This window comes from Xiphias gladius, chromosome 17 (assembly GCF_016859285.1).
Source record: "Xiphias gladius isolate SHS-SW01 ecotype Sanya breed wild chromosome 17, ASM1685928v1, whole genome shotgun sequence".
NCBI lineage: Eukaryota > Metazoa > Chordata > Actinopteri > Istiophoriformes > Xiphiidae > Xiphias > Xiphias gladius.
In genome coordinates this window covers 12,481,603-12,504,170 of record NC_053416.1, presented here as the reverse complement: position 1 = coordinate 12,504,170, position 22,568 = coordinate 12,481,603, and the positions used below count along the sequence as shown (strand labels likewise).

The following is a 22,568-nucleotide window of genomic DNA, read 5'->3' as shown; positions in this document are numbered from 1 at the left end:
TAAAAACAAAACGTGGAACCGTGTCTTTTATTTTAATTATGATCTACACAAACAAGGATGGCCTTCCAAGCAGGGCACACGCACACACACACGCACGCACGCAAGTACATAAAAAATACATGTGACTTACAGTGTTCGGAGTTTCCTCCGTGCCCCTCTTTTTGGCATTGGAGTCGAAGAGGACATTTCTGCCACGTCTCTCACAGTCCTGGTACACTATCAGCCTGATCTGACTGGGCTCCAGCTGGGGTAGTGGCCAGCTAGATGGAAGAAAGAATAGATAGAGGAGACATGGATAAAAAGAGGGTCAGAGTGTAGATGGAGAAAGAAAAGTGATGTAAAAAAAGACAGATGGGGGATAGGAGGATTGAAGGTGGGAGAGAAAATAATGTAATTATTGCAAATAAACTGATAAAGCAGCAAAGCTCGATGACATGAAACTAAGTGAATGGGAAAAGAAAAAAATCTCAAGTATTCTTTAAATATCTTTCATCCATTTCTCAGAGCGTTGCTACCAGGGAATTTGCACATTAGACACAATGAGTTATGCTCCGGTAACAAAACACTTTCCAAAACAATCTGGTGAAGCAGAGTACTGAATGTAGAAGTGGAGCAACAATACAACTTTTTACATTGTAAATACCAATTCTGAGTACTACCCTTTACATTTATCAAACTAATAACTGTCTACGATGCCAGGGTTCAGCAGACCTAGGTTCCCGCTTTGCCTGCCACCAAATTTCCATTGCACCCGACCGCAATGCCTATTCCTGCAGGTGGTAGGCCCACAGGGTGGTGGGTTGCATGTCATTTCATCAGGATGTGCCTAAACAGTCCCAATTAATACAGGCCTGACCACCAGACACTCCCCTGCAAGTTGTGGTGAAGAGTGACCTGAGCCAGAAAGCAAAACCTTCAATTTACTAGTTGATCAACGCTCCAACCCTCACCTATGTTCATGAGATTTGGATAGTGACCGAAAGAATGAGATCGCTGTTACGAGTGGCCGAAATGAGTTTCGTCCATGAGGTAGCTGGGCTCACCCTTAGAGGGTGTTCAGGAGTTCAGACATCTGGAGGGAGCTTGGTGTAGAGCTGCTTTTCCCTTGTTTCAAAAAGGGCCAGCTGAGGTGGTTCGGGCAACTGATCAGGATGCCTCCTGGGCAGCTTCCATTTAAGGTTTTCTGGGCACCTCAAGCTGATAGGAGACCCTGGGGTAGACCTAAAACAAACTGGAGTTATTATACATCTCATCTGGCCTGGGAACGCCTGGGGATTGCCCAAGAGGAGCTGGAAAACATTGCTGGGGAGAGGGATATCTAGACTACCTTGCTTAGTCTGCTGCCTCCACAACTGGACTCCAGATTAGCCGTAGAAATCAGATAGATGGATGGAAACTTAACTGAATATTGACACAATTGATTTGCTGCTGATGACTTTGAACAACCTCCTACCAGCTACAAAGACAAACATTTGGGCCCCTTTCCTTTCATTTAACATTTTCTGACATTTTAGGACTAACAGGGAAAATGTCTCTTTTCAAAAAGGTCTACAAGGGTCATTTGGTTAGGGTAGGGTTTCTATTTCAAACTGTAGTTATTCAATGAACCCCTATAACTTGTTGAAGTCAAAACTGTTAGAACATTACAATAAAAAACTGTGTATATATAAACTACTTTGATTTGGGACATTTCTTTAACTCTGATGTTTTGTCTTAATAACTGATTTTGTTGTGATGCATATTTGAGCCACGTGGAGTTCAATAACTATCCAGTGTCTGCATGGTATCTGCCAGAAACCAATATGAGCAGAAAACTGGCAACAATTAGGAGGGAAAGGGTAAAGATGATATACTTTCAAACTTGTATATAAACCCTTTTTAAGCTGTCATCCCTCCTGGGCAATGGAGCGCAAACAGACCATGCCATAGCTTCCATTCATCCATCTCGTAACTCAACCAGTGGGGAGCCACAAAGATATGCCATGACAACCTAATACCCACCTATCACCACAGATTTACAGTGTACCCAGATAACATGCAGCCACTCCAGACACTCACCCAGCTCAGTGATAGCCAAGAAATTTGATCAAAGACTTTTCCTTTACTAATCCAGGGAATATTTTCCTGTGCTTAGCATGTATTGCTTGTAGCTCCTCCCTGCTTTACATTGATAGTTACATATGTGACCGTCAACCAGTTTAACCAGCCTGCAGCTCTACTGGATAAGTTGAGTCACCTTTATTACTTTTCTTAAGGCAATGAGCTTTCATCTACTGCTCTAAGTATAGAGTGAAGAGCTCTGATTGATTTCTTTAATAGGGATGCACCAATCCGATTCTGACATCGGATATCAGTCCAATACGGATTCAAATAGATCAATGAGGTATTGGTGACAGTAGGGCTGATCTTTGGGGTCAAACTATTCAGTTCAGCTCTATGTTATTCTATGTTTACATCTATGTGCGCGTACTACGTCATGCGCCAGCAGTACACAATTATACCTTCACATTTTGCTAAAAGGAGAGCTAACATAGCATTTAGGGAGCTAAAAACAAAGGTCAGCAGTCTGGAGGTATTTCACACTTGCTACACTAAAAAGTTCTATGGCTACTTGCAATATCTTAATTAAACACTGGTATCGGATCGGTACTTGGTATTAGCCGATACCCAAAGCCCAAGCATCAGTGAATCCCTATTCTTTAACAACTAACTGTTGATTAGTTGATTGAAATTTAAATATCTGACAAATTTTTTTTGTCCCTTTGCAGATGAAATCAAATATTTTAAGATTTATTTATTTCCAAAGAATAATGCAACTACTGAAAGACGATATGATGATTTTTGTTTGATTCCCAGTAGTGATTAATATCCCATTTCTCAATCGACTACAAATTTCTTAGCTAATCAAGACTCCATCTTATGTAGTTGCAAAAATCAAATAAGCTGCACACATAGACTGCACTTAATGCAACTTGAGAAGAGTCATTACACAATAATGTATAAGTCTTATAACCATTTTGGAGTATAATTGTTATAGACATTCCAAGTGGTACATTTTCTCTGGCAGGAAACACTGGACAACAGCTAAGTAAGAGTTAGGCTGTTTTCACTGGCAGCATCAGATCCATGCCTGTTGCTCAGTAACCTGTGGGTTCATACAGCTCATCTCCTCAATGCTGTTCATCTCAAGTAATATTGTGAATGAAGTGGTTGCAAATCTACACCTGTATCAGTAGAAAGATCTGGCTGTCCCACAGTCACTGTCGGTACTAGCAGGCCAGTTGATTTAGGAAGGGCTATAAAGATGACAGGGGATTGGACAAACAGTTGAGGACTCTGTCTGATCTGACTGATAGATGGGTAGGTAGATGGACAGATTGCTGGACCCAAATATAGCCTTTTATTGGGGAGCAGAAGGTGTCCCTAAACACAAGCGTTTATATTAAATAGGTTAGTGGGAAGGAGTGGAAAAGGAACAGTTAAATCCACTTTACTTGCCAGAGTGAGCCTTGACAGGGCAGGGAATACCTGTGTGTTGGTGTACGTTGTGTGCATCAGAGAGAAGGTCTATGTCTACATTCCCATGCATGTCAGCTACTATTTACAAAACACTGGTGTCAAATTATGACCAGCATTCTTGGGGGCAAAGGATTCAGTCTCGCAAGGAGCAAGGGGAGAGAGTCATGTACAGCCTTAGTGTAGTGTTAAGTTGTTAAACCAAAGTCATTTGTCAGACTGGGGCCCTGAAAGGCAGAAATACAGGAGTACTATGGGGCTCATATGGGCAACATAATACAATGATCTGCCTCACCATTTCTGCATTGAAACATCTCCAGTATTCACTTCTGTAGCTCACTTTCTTTCTACTTGCCGGAAGCGCTGCCTACCAATATGGACCAAAACCACCATTTGAATGTAATTAGGCTTTGTGGGCATTCAACAGAAGGAGCCACATTTCACTGCGTGCATGCTGCTGCACATTCGTTACCCCCTGTTGTGTGTGTGTGTATGTGAACTGCTAAAATGCATACTGTAGCTCCTGTCTTGTGTTCTCCAGTTACTTCTGTGTTGTTCATAAGATGTAACATTAGCCAATGCACAAACATTTTTTTTGTACCTGCAAAAAAAGATGTACCTGCAATGTTTTAAAACAACTCTCAGACAGAACAGATAACAGATAAATAACAGATAAATGTCTGTTTCAAAAATCTATTTCAGATCAAATGTACTAAATGAACCTTTAGTACCTTAAGCTAAAATGTTTGGCAGGTTGCTTCACAGAAATATTCTACCACTGCTATTACATTAAAACAAGCCCATGCAGCAATTGTTAAACTACGATCGACAAGTGGCTTTTGGCATCAAAAAGCATAATAGAAGAGGTGTAAGGGTTGCCCTGAGGCCAAGCCAATGCTGAAACTGCAGGATAACACTACTCTCATTGTTTCTGATGGGGATTCAGCAGACAGACATGTCTGTCCCTCTCAAACATATTCAGACCAGGCTGCAGGCAGTTATTAGATGACATATCACTGACTAGACTGTGACTGTCATCTTATACCACTTTGGCGATTGATCTAATCACTCATCATATGTTATATCATCGAGCCTGTCTTTGCTAACTTCTCTGGACTCGAGTCAGATCTTACTCTGCTGGTGAATGACTGCTCTGTTCCTGTCCTTCTGCTATTTCATTTAGACTGAGCTTTAATGGAAGTTAGGGTCCAAACACTTTATAGAAAATGAAAATATGATCAGATTTTTCATCCTGGCTCCTATCCAAAGGAAGACCCAACCTCTTACGTAGTCTGAGTTCTAAAAGGGTGACGTAATGCCTGTATGGCCTACATAATGATCTCAAATTGCATTGTATGGAGATGGGTCGATCTTCAGATCAGACTTGTGTGTAAGATTACACATAAAGTAGTTGTTTTAGTCTGTCACATGGCTCCTTGCAATTGAACTACCACCTTTCATGTGTGGTTTAACTTTAAATTTGACTTGCTGTTGCTTTTAATGTGTTTACCATTTGTGCATCTTTGTATTATTGGGTTGATGCTACCAGAAAAAAGGTCCTCTGAGTAATAATCGCTGAAAAAGCCCTTTTTAAGACTATCATGAACTGTTTGAACACAGAACTGATTTAACCCTTCCTGAGTTCAGGGGTTTAAAGCCAGTATTTGCTGTTGTAATACTTTTTTTAAATAAACAAAACCCTGTTCGCTTTCCAGCCAAATGTGGTCGAACAATTACAAAAAAAAAAAAAAGTGTTGTTTACAGATCAGCCCAGAGGGTATCAGGCTCACTGCTCTCTTTGTTTTAAACAGAGAGAAAAGACAGATTGAGAGATGGATGGAAGGAGGAATAAGCACAGGACAGGAAGCAAAAAGATGGCAAAAAAGATAAAGTCCTTTTATAAGCAACACCAAACAGGGTGAAAAATATTTCCAAAAGAATGGGTGAGGAAGAAACAAAGAGCGAAAAAAAAGATGGAGTTCACAACAACAGCAGGAGTGAAATAACAGAGAAAGAAACAAAAGCTGAGGGCAACATAAGAAAATAAGTATCAAGAATGAGAACATGCAGCTAACATTTAAAAGGACAATGGAGAGAAAGAATTAAGCATAGTTAATAAGAGAAAAGGTCACAGAAAACAGAAACACAAGCAGAAAAACATCTGACAAAGACAGAAAAGCATCTGAAAGAAAGACAAGGCAGAATGAGTGCGAAGGAGGAAGTATCCCATCAGTGAGCTTGTGACAGTCACAGCACTGACAGAGGAGAGAGGGGAGTCATTCATAAAAGTAGCACATGACTTCATGACTGTTACATACTTGTACTGCTTTGACCTCGACTGTCTGAACCAAAAATGACTCAAACATTCTCTCTCTCACACACACACACACACACACACACACACACACACACACACACACACACACACACACACACACACACGTATACATTTCTTTGAACAACTTGTTGCTCAAAATGAAAATTCCAACAACAATTTTATTTTGGTTACATTTAAAAATGTGAAGAAGACAAGAAGTGGAGTCTTAACTTCTTTGAAATGATTCTTCCTTAACAAACGTTATCAGATCTGAGATCCCAGATATATAAAAAAGATTCCAGACAGTTTTTTTTTGTAAATCCAAAAACAAAAGGTGGGCTTCACCACAAACCCCTAAATTCACATTATATAACATGACCACAAATGATAGACTCAATCCTGGTCATCACCACAGATGATGCTAAAAACTACTGCCTTGCTACTTCGAACCGCTAGTGCTTACCAGCTAGAAACAGCCACAGGTTGCCAAAACATAGGCAGCAGACAAAACTAAAAGGAAAAATAACACTAACATTTTTTTCAAAGCTCTTTTAACTAACACTACCATCCCCACTCAGATCAATGAATAAGCCTGGTATATTACCGACTCCTACCTGGGCATCATTGCGAGTCTGCCAGTCTTTCCCCAGCCCTCTCCCTCTCTCTCTATTCCTCTCTCTTCTTGCCTCTCTCAGCCAAAGCAGGGTCTAAGAATAGCGGTGAACTAAATTCACACAACAACATGAGACTGTCAGGTGATTGCAGGAGCACTGTGTGTGCTGGACAGTACAGAGGCAGCAACAGCAGCGAGCCCGCACTGCTGACTGCCAGAAAGCACTGTGATAAGAGATTGACGGTGGGGTTTTGTTCGTGTGTTGTTTCTTAATCTCGCTCTTTTTGTTCCTCTCTCCCTTGTGGTCCCTTATTCCCTTCTTTCTAGTTTTCTTTCTTCAATAAATTTAAAACACATAGGCATCAATGTACAATTCATCCTCTTAACAAAGAAGTCTTAGAAGAAAGAGCAGGAAAACAAATAGCTTAAACAGGTCAGACTTATAAGTGAGCTTCCCAGATCATTAATCCTCTTTAAATCTTCCTTTACAGATAAATGGAGAGGGGTTGGTTTTGTGACATTATTGAAATCTATAGCAAGGTAGAAAAGTGAGCAGTGAGTTAGTGGGGAGAACTGAAACTTTTGCCATCACGGATCTGCCAAAGAAAATGGGCGTATTGATGCCATACTTTTTTTTCCTTCACTTAATCTCAATGGGTTTTCCTGTAAATTTGTGAACTCTACACATGCAGTGTTACACTGCATCATTTGAATAGTACGAGAGCCTAGAAATAAATGATGCTACCGCAAAATTTTAAAAAATTAGCAAAATAGCATTGATGCAATAATACTAACAAGAATTGCTGGCTGTCTTAAAGCTGATACATTTTCTATACCACTGCTGAAACATTCCCCTCTTTAATAACCCATTCTTTGGAGTAAGAGGACATGTATCATAACTCTGTGCCTCTTAGATGTCTAAACATGCCAATTACTGTACTGTAATGGAAATATCAATTGCATACTAATGGGGGCGACATAGTATAAAAAAATCACTTAAGAACTTAGAAAGATAATTTCTTCTGGCAGTGATGCAAACTCTCAGCAAGGCAAAATCTTTCATAGCTACTCCTGGCTGGGGTGTATAATGAAAGGTCACAACAAAGCAATCAAGTTTCCTTGACTGCAGTGAGCTTGACATCAGCCAACTTACTGAACTCAAAGAAACCTCACTCTCTCTCCACTGCTACTGGAACGTCTCTGCGTGTGTATGCGCATGTGTCTGTGTTCATGTTTGTTAGAGCCAAGGAGACAGTTACATAAATAGCCCCTCAGTACATGCTGCGTGAAGTCCTTCCGGCTGTGTGTGACAGAGATTTCTGTTAGGTCCAGCAGCTTGTCCTCCAGCTACGAAACAGTATTTTCAAAAGACGTTTCTGTGGCATTTCCGCTGCAGACAACAGCAGAGGTTCAACACTGTCATTAAACAAAATTTTGGCATATATAAGTTACTACATTACTACAGTAAGAAACCAGTCATCAATGATTTGTTAATGGCACTCTTTTCTAGGCATTATGACACTAAACTTGTAAAGTCTTACACCAGTTTAGGGTATTTAGGATTTTACTGATGCCCCCAGTGTTGGCAACCACTGCAGGTGTTTTAACTCTGCCGCTTTTTCTAATCAAATTTAATTTACTGCGAAAATGCTAATGTGGTGGACACTAACAGCAGAAAGATGGTAACACATGACAAAGGTCAGGAGTGAATGCTAAAGCCTAAGACACTGCAAGAAAACATGTGTGATATCTAACAAACCGCACCAAAAACAATCTAGATAAATTGAGGCGAGTTTTCCATAGTAGTTGATCACCACTGATGTGACCTGTCCTGAGTGAACAGTGCACAGCAATATTGCCAAACCGATATCTCAACACTTTCAAACTGATTGCATAGCAACTGTGTATTCAGCCACGTGTCTCATATCAGTCCCTGCACCCTGACAAACTGCCTGATGTATCACAGGTTTAATACATATGTATGAGCTATGATGCTAATTACAAGCTGTAGCTTGTCCTGTGCTGTGATGCTACTTTCCCATGATACATTGCACTACTACTACGAGATGGGCATCACTGGAGTGACACAAAATCCCAGTAATCACTAATCTTGCATATATCTCTAGCCTTATAGGGGCACCTTCTGCACATGCTTTCTCAGAAATGCATAGACACCTTAATACTTCCCAAGGTCTGCCTGCTTGTCAAATCTGAAACCTTCCATAGAGAGAGTGGTGTATTGCTATATGGGCTGAAAATTAACACCTAACAGAGGGACCACTCCTTTTCTACTGGAAAGGCAAAATCCCACTTTCTTGCGCTTCCTTGAGCTAACAATTGTTTAGCTATGAATACGTTCTAGTAAACAGCAACTCCCTCAAGGAACTGGCCCACGTGACCTGAAAGCACCTGACTACCTGCATACCTGCTGGTTTCTCTGCTGGTTATGTTGCATTAAGGACTTCTGCATTCCAGCAGTCACATGAGGCTGAGTGGGTGAAGATGCGGCAATGCACTGTGGTTACTGCACACGCAGCTAAAATACATTCGAACATGGACTGGTTGACTGAGAGGACTCATGTAGCCAGAGGCTGAAATCAGCTGGAATCAGTCATTATTTTTCAGTCAAACGGAATCAAAGTCACGGTGGTTGTAGACGACAGACAAAAACAAATGTTATTATGTGTCATAGAGATGGTAGTTAAAGATATAAGAACCAAGAGTAACGTTTATCATTATATTTTTGTGAAAATCCTACTGTTCATGCTCTTTGTGGAGAAAGCTTTTGATATTGAGAACTCTGTCTTTACACAGTGTGTGTGTGTGCATGTGTGCGCGTGTGTGTGTGTGCATGTGTGCGCGTGTGTGTGTGTGCATGTGTGCGCGTGTGTGTGTGTGCGCGTGTGTGTAAGAGAGAGAGATCTGAGGACTATGTGTCCACTATGGCATATTCCTGTGCTATATCACCACTTCTGATCAGCAACACATGACTAAAAGGGAGTATTCAATATAATCAGTGTATGACTGTGTCTCACATATAATCACATGAACAAGTTAAACAGGAGTGACAGAAGCTATGTAGAAATCAGGGTATATGGACAATTCAGTTTTGAAGTTGAAAAGCAGATTTGCCTTATTGTGACCACTGCAACAAGTATTACACACGATATTTTTTCTTTACTCTTTGCTCCATTTAGTAATCAAAGGGATGGAAAGTGTCATATGATATACATGATTAATGTCTCAACCTTAAAGCAAAGTGATTATACTGTCTGCCAGTCAAAGTCAATGAGCATACCATATTCTTTTTGATAGAAGTTGTCATCCAAAGCACCTTACCGTGCTTTGACAGCATATATATTTTTAGAATAGGTGGCCCTAGTAAAAACAAATAAATGGATTAATACATAAATATTGGGGCAAAAGCTAAAACAGAAATTAGGTATAATCCTCACTGGTGAGTTAGATGTAGGAAGACACAATGTTCTTCAATGCAGCCATTTCAATAACAAATAGTCCTGGAGATAAAGTCATACTAACAGACAAGAAACCTTAAATGCTATAAAGAAAACTGGTACCTTGAGGTTGATCTTTGGAATAGGCATTATCAAATTATAGCCTCACACGTTTCGCCTAAATGTCAGTGCAACTAATATCCCTGTGAGGGTTAAATGTCACTAGAGAGGCCAGGATAACACATTAACATCACTTCATGAAACATCAGCTCAAACTACTTTTTGGACAACCAATGAACAGCTCAATTTCATCATTAAAGAAATCAATAAATCAGTATGAATAAAGAAAGGCAATGCTGTACAATATCCAAATAGACCAACACTTGTTTCTTTAGGCTGAGTCACAATCAATCAAACAAAGTTAAGATAAATAAAAGACTTACACCAAGCCTAGACGTATTTTCTGTTTAACATCGTATGATCTAGAGTAAACATTATAACCAAATTCAATATAAGGAGTAGGAAGGAGAACACAAGTCTCCATTGGATACTGAATGTATATTGAGTGTATTTAACTGAATAAAATGACTTACTTTAAATATTCATATTGCTTGTAGAGTAGTAACACAGTCTGGTGTCCGTAGTATGTATTGCACTGTATCTTTGCAATATTTGTTAGGCCCCTCTGCCTTTGTATCATGTATCAGCATTAGCTGTGAAACTGGAAACTCACCACTAACAAACACTTGGTGATTATTAAGATTTTGGTAATTGTGAAAGATGCAAAAGTTGTCAAAAAAATACAGATGTGACATTTAATTTGCTTTGCCAGTTCTTCAGTTTTATAAATTGTCATATTTTGGTACAGTCATATGTCAGTTTACTATTATCTAAAAAGGCCTAAACCAACCAACCAATCATCATCAGCAACATTAACAACCAATTAATAAACCTAAAAGAGCTCACTGTCCTGCATGTGTGTAATGTGGGTAGCCCTTGAATACTTGTCCTTGCAGAGTTAAGAAGACACACAGGCCTAACTAGATAGCTACTAGCACTCATCAAAATGCTACTGTGTGTGTGTGTGTGTGATGTGTGTGTGTGTAGCTTTTACGTAAAACTATATCTTTACCATGACCCTGCAGTTCTGAGAAGCCTGAGTAGGGCCACTTAAAATAGCCCTGATAGGAACCTGATGACAGCCGCTGTCTTTACAGAACCCTGGCAGGCCTACAGCATTCACACACACATACACAGAAACAAGCAGCTTTCCAATGTAAAGCTATAATATATACTTGAATCCATGATGCTAAAATGATTTAAATATGCATGAGTAACAAAAGTACAGAGTGTGAGGCAAGCAGACACACACACCCCTCCCTACTTATCTAACTCGTAAGTTTATTCCAGTGACTGAGAACACAGCCATGTGATCGTTTCCACAAACATGACAACCTGAGATTGATGAGAGCCTCACATGACACACTGAGTTATGAAAGTACGCAGTGGAGGAAGCCCGACACGTCAATCAGGAACCCGAGACAATACTTCTCCTGTAAACTACCAAGGAAAAAGAGCAGCATTATAAATTCATACATCTGATGGTGCCAAAATTTTTTCTGCAATATGTAACGTCATGTATTTGGCAGGGGGAGGAAGATTCTGGGAAGAGTGTATTATATTTTAAATTTCATACAAGGTTTTAGTTTTATTCCAGACTAATGCCCATTTCAAATGGCATTAGTCAATGTACACCTTGAAAAATAATCAGGTAAATGCTATGAGCTGGCTTATAAAACGGCTTTATTTTCATTTTATCTCATTAAGAAAGACAGTGGTCTTGTTTAAAGAATTTATACATTAAAAAGCGAAGTCAAATGTTTCCCTAATATTCAGTACATATTAATCAGATGTCATCCAAAGCACCTCATTTGTATAAAACTTCAGTAAAAAACTTTGCTTTCAGACATCACTTTACAGCTTTTTAAACACACTAATTTGGGTTTTGAGGTCTTATAAAACGTGTAGAAACAAGAAGGCTGCCCACAGCCATCCTATCCTCTCTCTCACTTACACGCAGGCCCTCAGTTTAGTATCTCAGCACAAACACAGCTATATTGAGCTCTACAGCCCAGGTCTAGAAGGAAGTTTCCTCAGCAGGCAGCAGTGGCAAGGGGCAGCCAGAACAAGCAGTCTGAGTGTGTGTGGTGAGGAAAAAGCTATTGGCTTATGATCAGTCCTCTGACTGGCCACAGGATGAGCCAGGAGCTCTCAGTGTAATGTACAGTATGCTGTCCCTGGTCAGGTGCTGCAGCCAGGGAAACAGGAGAGGCTTTTTAGGCTTTCCTCCCAGGGTCAGCCAACCTGCTGCCCTCTGTGGTATTCTAGAGGGCACAGTGCTGGGCTGTGACAGAACTTTGGGTGATGCATTATGCAGGGTAACAAGGTTGCAAAACAGCAAACTTTTTTTTTTTTAATTTTCTGTCAATATCCAGTGATCTTTTTGCTTAATAAAAAAGTGAGATAGCTGATAGTTTAATACAGTACTAGATAAACCTCTATCCTTACTGGATGTTTGGTGCTGATGCCTACAATGATATTTGGATGTTAAAAAAAAAAAAAAGAAAATCACATCAATTTTTGGCAATGTTCCATCAATTTGATATCATCAGTATTTTGATTTCAAAATACACTAACGTGCATACAAATACAAAATACACTCTGCACAAACATCTCAAATGTGATATGCTCTCCCAGCTCAGATGCTGCAGAGTATCAAAAATAATGGAGTCTGCTAGACAGAATACATAAAGACACTATATTAGTGCTTTCATGATTTTTTTAAAATTTATTATTTTAATCATCCCCAAAGGACACAAGCTCCAGTCTGTCAATAATAATTGATTATTGGCTTATGACACTGGCTCCCTTGATACACTATACCACATATATACTGGTCTAGCTCTAATAAGTGAAATCAAACCTGAGCTTCTTGGAGAGGTCAGATTTAGTTAACCCAAAAGGTCATGCTAAAAATAAGGACCAACCGAGTTGTCATTATCTTGTAATAAGAACATTGTGGCAGATATGAATCTGATTATGATTATGCTGTTACTGGTCATTTTAGTTTTGCATTTCCTTCATGTGAATATTTGCCTGTGAAAGACTGTTGTTGGGGTGAAATGTCAATAATAAAACGCTTAAGGAAGTTCTGATTCCAGTGTACGGGTACTTTTCTATTATTTTCATTAGGGACAACATTATTCTGGGAAAACCTGCCAGAGGTGTACAAGCCAGCGTCTTCAAAGTCTTAGCTGAAAAGGACTGCAACAACATGCCGAGCTAGCTCGATTCATAATATCTGCTCTCTTACATAAGCATCCCTGAGTGCAAACAAATACGAGAGCGGTTCGTCAGCTGCAGTTTTTAAAAGATTAATTCTTAGCTGAGGCTCAGACTATTGTGAACATCCCAACCTCCACAATCCACCTCTGTCACTTGGCTCCAGTCACACCTTATCCTCTCCTCTATCCATTCCCTAAATTCGTCTGCTCAACACGTGACCATCCAAAGTCTTCCCAATGTTTATATCATTTTCTCACCTCCCATCATCCAAGTCCATATCAAAATTCTGCAATCCCCTTCGAATTCTTTTCCTCTAATTGGATCCACCCAGCCCCTCTCATCCCTCACTTTACACCATCTATCAGTTGCTCTCTTCTTCTCTTTTAAAACAGCCACTATTATTCACCAATTTTCTCTCATTCTCAATCCTAACTAACTAATATGTGTGCTAGCCTATTCCTGCTACCAGCCAAGTGTCCTCTCCATCAGTCTCTCCTTCTCCTTGCCTTTGTCTCCTCACAGTTCTGCCCTCTCCAGAGCATTTCATGCCTGATGAATGGGGAGCTCATGCCAGAGGTATGAAGAAGCACAGCTGACCACTGAGTTAACAGAAACGCCTGCTGCCTGCCCATTTGCTCTAGGATTGAAGCCAGACAGCCAAACACACACACACACACACACACACACACACACACACACACACACACACACACACACAGCATTTATATCACTGGGCGTAGGGCACCTTTATTGCCATGGAACGTGCCCTGGCACAGACATGAGGCAAAGTGCAAGTAGCACTGCAAGGAGGTGAGCTTTTCATGTCCACTGGTAAATACATACACCATGGGTGACAGGCCCAGAGCAATATTTTCCAATGCAAGCCTTATTTAAAACAACAGCACTTTCTCCTTGTGGCAGACCTGACCCTGACCCAGAATGTGTGTGGGAACACACACTGGGAAACTGCAAATCAACTCAGGGAGAATAGAGTATCCCACTAGCCAGCTCAATGATACATTGGTTTAATTTAAACCTAGGGTCTTTCAATAACAAGCACTTATACTGCTTCTAGTGACAGCGTGTGTCCTGCTTTAACTGCATGGATTTTCTTTCCAAGCTAAAACGACAGCTATTTAGGACAAATTTTCACATGAACTACTTCCATTACATTTACTCAGTTTTAAAACCAGCAGCATCCTCTGCTATGGATCCACATTATCATGGCAAACATGTCATTATTTGGCAAATATCATATCACTGCTACTGGATTGATAAACAAAATTTAGCTTGATGCAACAATAGGGTGCATTTTGTACAAAACAGGCCTAACATGGCAGTTTTAAGGATAAAAATAAAAGAGCACAGACGTTTGAAACTGTCTTACAGAGTCTTACACCCACTAAAGCGGTTTAGCGGAAACCAGTGCAGTGTTAAGTAATAAAATCAGGGCATACTATCTCGCATTTGTTCTAAGCATCACTGATGTAGACAAGCCACATGGTTGTGTTTGTCTGGTTCACACCAATGCGGTGTTCAATTATAAAACGGAACACGCTGTCTTTCGTTTGTGCTACGCATCACTGGTGTAAACTAGCCACATGATGGTATTTCCATAAAACAAATAACATCCGTATAGGTCGCTTTGAAAACTGAAAAACCAATAACCGACAAAAAAAATTTTTAATTTTTGCATCTCCAGTCAACGGAGCCCGAAGCCTGGTTTGCCGTTGATCGTGTCTGTCATCAGCGGACGACTGAAGTGATCACATGTGCGCCAACACAGAGCACACAGTGTCCTCCCGCTCTGCTGTCTGACGGCACTGGCAGAGAGTACAGTACCGTCGGCATGACTGAGAGAAGCCACTTGTACTTTGCTCCAAGTTATCGGGGCTATGGCTCAAGATAAGCAACAAAAGAGCGTGGCTGTACTGTCACTGCTGCCCTGTTACCCTAGAAACACAAAAGGGGGACACGAGGAAGACAAAGGAGAGAGCAGGACGCTGCTTCTGCAACTTCTAAACGACTATACCGATTAACTGGTTATAGCACACTTCAGGGGGGTTATGGAGCGTTTATTATCAATCTTACTGATCAATCTTTTATTACCAGTTTATTATCAGCAGCACATGAGCAGCAATACTCGTGTAAACGAGCAAAAAGTGCTAGCTAATGAGGTAAGCCGAGTCCCTCCAAGAGACAGCGTGTTGCAGCAGCCCCGCTAACGCCTGGTAGCTAGCATTAGCGTGTTAGCTAACCTCACCAACAGGCACAACACGTCTCCCACGTCTCCCTGCACTTTGCTAAGTTCGTGTCAAATTAACAAAACTATACAACGTCGATTTTTTTCGGAGTGCCTCCGAGTTCAACATATTCACCAAGCCCAAACTCATGCGCTCCAGACATCATAGTGAAAGTCATAAATAACGTTAGCACACACGTACAACGTTACACACAAACCACAAACATACACACTCACACACTGCATAGCTACCTGAAAGCTGGGTCCTCTTTGCTACTTCTCGGGGGCGGCGACGAAAACGCATTTCTCTTGTTGAAAAGTTTCTGGAAGAGAGTCGGAGGCATTTTGTACCAAAATAAATTCAGCACAGAAGGTCTCGTTTCTTTTCAAATCCAAGAGCAAATCTTGTTCCTTGTAACTGTCTCCATGGATGTCACAGTCATATGACAGGCATTAGTCACAGGAGCTGCTTGGTAACCCACTACATTTTTCTGATTGGCTGACCGGACGCTGCTGCTACTACAAAATACCTGATTGGCTGGTATTTTTGGTCCGGTACCACGTGGTCAGTGGATTTGCTGTGTTGATGTTTTGTCGGGAATCGTGACAGCATGAAATTTTTTCACAGAAAATTGTACAAGTGCGACTGTTGAGCTGCTTGCAAGACACTGTTAAAGATCCACGAAAGACCCACATGAGAAAAGAGTTAAGTGCGAAAACCATAACTGTGTTATGACAAACACAGAGGGGTATCCAACAAGACTTATTTATTCATGTATTGTACATACAAAATACATTTTTCTGACACTCAAAAATGTGTAAATTTGCAAAAAGACAGATGACTCACAAAGACAGAATGTCACACACAGACCTAAAATAAACTTACATTTTCACTTTACATTTAGCTAACATTAGCCATTTAGCTTACATTAAACATTTAGATAAAGATCTTATGGCATGTATACACACTGACAAAAGAGTCAATAAAATGCAGGTAAAGATCACAAACAACGTATATATTTCACACATAAAACTGCAACAAAATCATTAGTACGACAAGAAAAAAGGATGGTTATTTAATAGAATACAGGTCTGACATCTAGTGGTCACACTGCAATACACTTTTTATAACATTTATGCAAAAATAAATATGGAAATATGAGGGGGGGTGACAGCTTAGAGTGTGTGTGAAAAAAGTGCTTTTTCATAAACAGATATATTCAAAGGACCAGTTATGTTAACTGAGTTGGCCACTGAAACTAATTTAAATTATTTCATGTTCTATTTTAGACAATCAGACAGTTTCATACCCCTGTTTTGAAGTACACACATATTTCTCTTTTACAGGACATTTCAGATACAGATGTCATAGAAGGCCTCATGTTTACACATAATATTTTGGCTTCAAATGTGACAGAACAGAAGCTTCTGTGTGCTTAGCAGCTGTGAGAGGAAATACAGGAGTACTTCTGAGTTTGACACACCTTTCTCTCATCCTCTGAAAAAACACATCCCTGTCACTATCACTGACAAAGTCAAAGAACTTGGCTTTCTCCACACAACTTTTTACAGGCCTCTTTAGCGTCACGCTCAGATGTAGTGTGTCATCTTTAGAATTGATCTCATCCGCTCTGGATGTCTCTGCATCAGGCTTTATCTGCTCAGCCAGGCTGTTCGGTTTGACTGACTCCCTGGCGTTGTGAATGGTTAATTTGGTGGCTGGGATGTGGTTTGCTTCAAAGATCTCAGAAATAATGGGGGTTTTGAATGACACCTTCTTCTTACACAAAATAGGTCTTTTGGTGGTGAGCTGAGGGAGCAAAAATTGTATTTGACCATGACCATTATCCCTTTTTTGATTTTTGAATTTTTTTGAATTTTTGTTTTGATTTAAACAAAAATTAAATACATAGACATCGTAGTGTAGATTACCTGTAAAAGATAGCCAGGTGACTGTCTTACTTTCGCTGGGGTTTTCAACTTGAATGCTTGTGCCTGATTGTCTATAGATTGAGGATTGAAAGACGCAGAATTACTAATTATGATCTACATTCACTGTAAAAATAAAATGTCTGTTTCATGCAATAAACTTTACTAGAAAAGAAACCCACTATAATGTATCTATGACGTATGTATGATTCACTTAAAGTTTATGCGGTTCATTATGAGAGTGCACAGTTTGATGAACACATGGTTCTCTTTAAATGAGACTACCTGATTTAAGTGCGTCTGCTTGTATTTTAGTCTCAGCTTCAGGTCCTCTGTGGTTGCTTCAAAGAGAAAAGACAGTTACTAAACCAGTTTTGGTCATGTAAATCAATGTCCCACAGTACACCTGTCAACCCAAACATATCAGCACCCATAATGTCATAAGGGATTGTGGACAATCCTTCTACCAAATCCTGCATGTTAAGTGACTTTTGCGGGAGAAATTCACCTGACAAACTCACCTGATCTCACAGTTGTTTTCAGCAAGAATTGTGGAGGCATCTGCAGACAGGGGTTTAATTCTTATCAGACAATTTAGATGTGAATTAGATCATGGTCAGTCTGTTGCTAGAATTAGAACCATTGTCCCTGCAAAATGTCAGTTTTTCATAAATATGACAGTGCTTTTTAAATATTTTTTTTTTAATGGGGGTCTAACAACTGTTAATGGCCCAAGAATCATGAAACTCATTCAAAATATACTGTAAATAACACGATAAGTTTTTCAAAATTTAAAAGATTATTTAACTATATGTACATCTCAGAATACACCTTAAGCCACAAATGACCACCTACTAACACTTTTTAAGTCGTGATCAAAAGACCATGACAATTAATATTCTTGAAATTTATTCTTTACCTGATTTCTTTTTTATTAATGAGTTTAAAATTTGAATGACTAGGAATATCATACCTTCAATTACCCTTAAAATAAAAACACATGAAATTATTTTAACTTCAAATCATTATTGGATGGGTTCTAAATAGGCTACAAAATGAACTGTACTAAGCAAATTTCTTACTAAACAAGAAACGCGTGTGGGATTTTCTTACACTTACCAATGATGGTAGAAAAGTTTGGGGGATGATGCATGTGGATGGTCTCAGCATGGCTCACATCCAGCAAGGTGGAGTTTTTTATGTGAAGATGGAGACCCAGCAGCTCCTCCTTAGTGGGGAAAGTCATTCTTTCCACTGTGAAGATAAAAGAAGACAAGACAATACACAACATGACCATAGAAACAAACAAAACAAACAAAAAAAAAAACACTAGAAAAGAATAACCTTGTAATTTGGATGTGGATCTACAAAGATGCAGACACACCATAGTTCTCTTTTCTGAAGATCTCCGGTGAGGGTATGCTGGAAGATGAAGAAGTAGAGGAGTAACAGTCTTCCTCATCATCATTAAAATTGAAAGTTGTGTCTGTCTCCATGCTCGAAGATGCGATGCTTTCAGGAGTCACTGCCAAGCTTTCCTCTTCTTCTTTAACTAGCATCTCACCACCTTTAAAAGCCTCTGGGTCAGGAGTCATCTGAATGGTTGGGTGCCATGCTGGTGACACTTGGTAGCCAGGTTTTTTATCAGGTGGAGTGGCAGGCGAGTAAGCTTTGTGTCTGGGGTTTTCAGTATACGCAGGGCTGCTCAGGTCTACCATTGCAGTACCATTGCACTGGACAGGCTTAATGCGACTCTGTGCGTGAGAAGGATAAGCATGGGAAAGGAGGAGACGGTAAAACACAAAAAGTTTGAGAAACCTTGGCAGACAACTTGAAATTAAAATTCTAGCATCCCAGAGGATGTAGGATCCCAGAAATGATCTATGTGAAACAGCTATCCACATACAATCTCAAATACAATGGCTAAATTGAGTGTTTGGCTACATTAATGCTCCTTGACCTCAGACTCTGCCCTTATCAAGGCTGGATTACCAACCAGGCAACTGCCCAGGAAACCCCCAGGGCCCCTAAAATCCCCAGGTTGACTCCATATCATTTCAGTCTACTAAATTTGATTAACTGCAAATTCATTAGAAATTTGAAACTATGACAGGTCTTCCGTTCTTTTTTAAGACCTTAATTTTTCTAGTTTATATTGAGTTCATTTTGGCCCCTCTTGCCTTATCCAACATTCCCAAAGATGGTAAAATACAGTATGGTTTACCAATGTCAATATTGTCATTACAAAGAGAATGCTAGATATCATGGTTGGTTAGCGATATATGGAGTAAAACATAACTGTCTCCTAACCAGCACACTCACCCACACTGGGCTGGTTGGTTTGACAGTGGGGACAAAAATCTCCTCCACCTCAGGTTCCTCTGGAAAAGCCTCATAGTGCTTGTTGGGTAGAAGTCGCCGGTGCTCTGAGAGTTTTGATGCAGGGTTGTAGAGAATAGCTAGATAGAGCTAATGACCTCTCCCGTACTCATCAACAGCACATTGATAATTATGAGATAAGTCCCTCCTGAAGCGTAGACTTCATTGAAGTAGTTTTAGTATAAATAGGTTTTAAAATGAGAAACAGAAATTTATGCTGGCACAAAAAAAGTGATGCTAAGTTAGGAATTTAAGAAATATATTTCCCCTTATTACAACGAACGTTAAAACTGGTGTGTGTTTGTTTGTTTGTTTGCGTGTTTATTTCTTACTGTCTCGTCTGCTCAGCCCTGGTTTCACTGGTGTATCTGGTTTGTTACGTAATCCACTGTCACGACTAAGTCGGCACTTGTTTCGCCCCATTACCGCATAAAGTTGGTTTCCAGACCCCCTCGGTCGAGGGCCAAACTAAAGTGATGTGGTGCCAAAAAAAAAATGCTAGTTAAAGGTCCAATGTACGTTCGATGATCGCGGTCGAAACGTTAGAAAAATTGATGCTAATACCTTGACCTTGTTTCGTAAAAAAAAGTCATGAATGGAAGCTTAAAACAGTGTAACTTTTCATCCTCGGTCTCTGTGCGGCCCCTAGCAACCACGCACACCTGCAGATTCAATCTGTCAATCAGCCGCTGATGACGATGTCAATCCGCGTGGCAGTACTACGGAAGCTGAGAATGGCCGTACTTGAAATTATTTTTTCTAAATGCCATTATCTAGATTTACAAATTAATTAATACGTTAACGCGATTGTTCCGTTAGGTCCGGTAAGGAAAATTTTAGGGATTTTAATTGATGGTCCACCTGCGCGCGATGCTTGGCCCACCGGGATTTGTCCGGGTATGCCCGATTGCAAGCATGCGCGGAAGACGTCACAAAATCCAAGCGCCCTGGATAACGCCATGCTACCTGTTAAAACTAAACAAACTAAACAAAACTGTCATTGCAAACAAAAAATTATTTATTCCCATTTAATAATCAGAGCATTCACAATAATCACTCAAAATCAGCAGGGGGAGGCGTTTGTCTATTGATCTCCTCCACTATTTTAAGTACTTTCACAGCAGGCTCACTGTGACCTGAGGCATTGGAGTCTCTATCTCTCCCTTTTTTTTTTTTCTTCTTTTTTTTAAAAAAAAAAATCAGATTTAAAAGGCATCCAAAATAGGCAAACCAGTGATTTGCGAGTAACCTAATTGGGAAATACAAGAATGATAGAACTTATAACACTAAATATTAAACAAAATTTATACACAGAATTTAATAGTGACAGAGGAGATGCTGGAGCCAATCAAATAGGTGCAGGTCTCAATCTGGGAAGTGCCTGGGTTTATTATTTTGTTTTTACAAAGCTCACTTTCTTGAGGTAACAAGGTAAATAAACATGTTATCGCAAGACTATGACCTTTGTTATCTCAAGATAACGAAATAATTAACATGTCTCAAGATAATGGCATTAAAAAATAATTGCAAGCACGCGAGTTTTCAAACAAAATAACACAGACAATTCATTTACACACGTAAAACAATCTAAAAATACAAATATAAGAAGGAGCTGAAATATACAAGGATTTATAACAGTGGCTGGTCCATTGTTGGCCAACAATGTCTAACAACAAGGTAAACATTATGTTAAAAAGCAACAGTCAAAAGTGCAAGTGCATTTATCAGTCTTTACACAAAGTAAACTAACCATTTCTTGTACTTTGACTGTTCACAAGTCTAATGGCTTCTGGAGTAAAATCAAATTTCCTTCTATTTGTTTTATGTGCCGGTAATCTAAAATGCATGATGGCATCAGCTTAAAGTATTCATAGAGGAAATGTGCGAGGTCGTTGATCTTGATCTTATATGCCTCCTAAGGACTTGACAGTATAAAGCTTTGGTTGGGATCTGTGTGTTTTGCCAATAATTTTAGAGCTGAGATTAACAACAACTTGCAATTGGTTCTTGTCCTTTTGAAAAAGCGAACTCAACCAGCAAATAAATGAAAAAGTTTAAATAATTTCGAGAAAGAAGGTATAAAACGTTTTCAATATTTTGTTTTGTGTAAATGGGCAGTACAGACGCTGCTGAGCGTTTTTCATAGTCACATCTGTATTTTTAATGAATCTCAATCTGTCATCAAACAAAGTTTCCAGGTATTTGTAGATCTGCAGAATTTCAACAATTATGCCATGAATGACTACTCGAAGACTGTCTATGTGTTTTGGTGAGATTATAATTTCTTTAGTTTTGGGTCCATTTAAATCTAAAAAAGATCTGTTGCACCCACCCACAATGTCTCGCAGTATGGGTTAATGTGACTGATCTGACTGACTGAGAAGAGACATTATAACAGTGTCGTCAGCAAATTTTACAATATGGTTGTTAATTTACAATGATAGTCATCTGCATAGAAGATAAAAAGTAACGGAGAAAGGACACAACCTTGTGGTGAGCCAGTGGAAGTACAAATTGATGCTCAACACTTACAACTACTGTCTGAGTTCTGTCAATTACAGGGACTTTCAAAAACACAAATCATAATTAGTGTCATTATTACAAATGACAACAGTAATATTATAAATGGAAATAGTTGTACTGATAATAAGATATATTAACTACCTAACTGTATATAAAATATTTAAAACTAGTTCATCTAAAATACTACTTATGTATTGATGCACAAGTATTAACAATCTAGTAATTTAATATATAACAATGTACATGTAT

General features: G+C 39.5%; 2 protein-coding genes across 7 annotated transcripts in view; both read right to left on the bottom strand.

Annotated features, from left to right (window-relative positions):
* fnip1 (folliculin interacting protein 1) overlaps window positions 1-15,915 on the bottom strand; it is a 43,268-nt gene extending 27,353 nt beyond the window's left edge. For 2 of the 5 annotated variants that reach the window (XM_040149784.1, XM_040149786.1), the window contains exons 1-2: window positions 15,741-15,915; window positions 131-260 (exon numbers count right to left, since the gene is read on the bottom strand). In XM_040149784.1, coding sequence (XP_040005718.1) covers window positions 131-260; window positions 15,741-15,832 — 222 coding nt within the window. In that variant the 5' untranslated portion in view covers window positions 15,833-15,915. Of the gene's footprint in view, window positions 1-130; window positions 261-1,043; window positions 2,034-6,447; window positions 6,677-15,740 lie in introns of those variants that run through there. The other 3 variants (XM_040149788.1, XM_040149785.1, XM_040149787.1) reach the window with 3 other exon arrangements.
* A 325-nt stretch (window positions 15,916-16,240) lies between these two features.
* Window positions 16,241-20,679, bottom strand: LOC120802222. 2 transcript variants are annotated; one of them, XM_040149794.1, is made up of 9 exons: window positions 20,361-20,679; window positions 20,129-20,264; window positions 19,740-19,843; window positions 18,802-19,171; window positions 18,537-18,671; window positions 17,939-17,978; window positions 17,703-17,758; window positions 17,421-17,491; window positions 16,241-17,298 (listed from the first exon to the last, which is right to left on the bottom strand). In XM_040149794.1, exons 2-9 carry the CDS (start codon window positions 20,217-20,219, stop codon window positions 16,873-16,875), a joined length of 1,293 nt encoding a protein of 430 aa, XP_040005728.1. In that variant the 5' UTR covers window positions 20,220-20,264; window positions 20,361-20,679; the 3' UTR covers window positions 16,241-16,872. The 2 variants fall into 2 exon arrangements, with proteins under 2 accessions (XP_040005728.1, XP_040005727.1); XM_040149793.1 differs by having other exon boundaries at window positions 20,129-20,678.
* Between the last annotated feature and the right edge of the window lie 1,889 nt (window positions 20,680-22,568).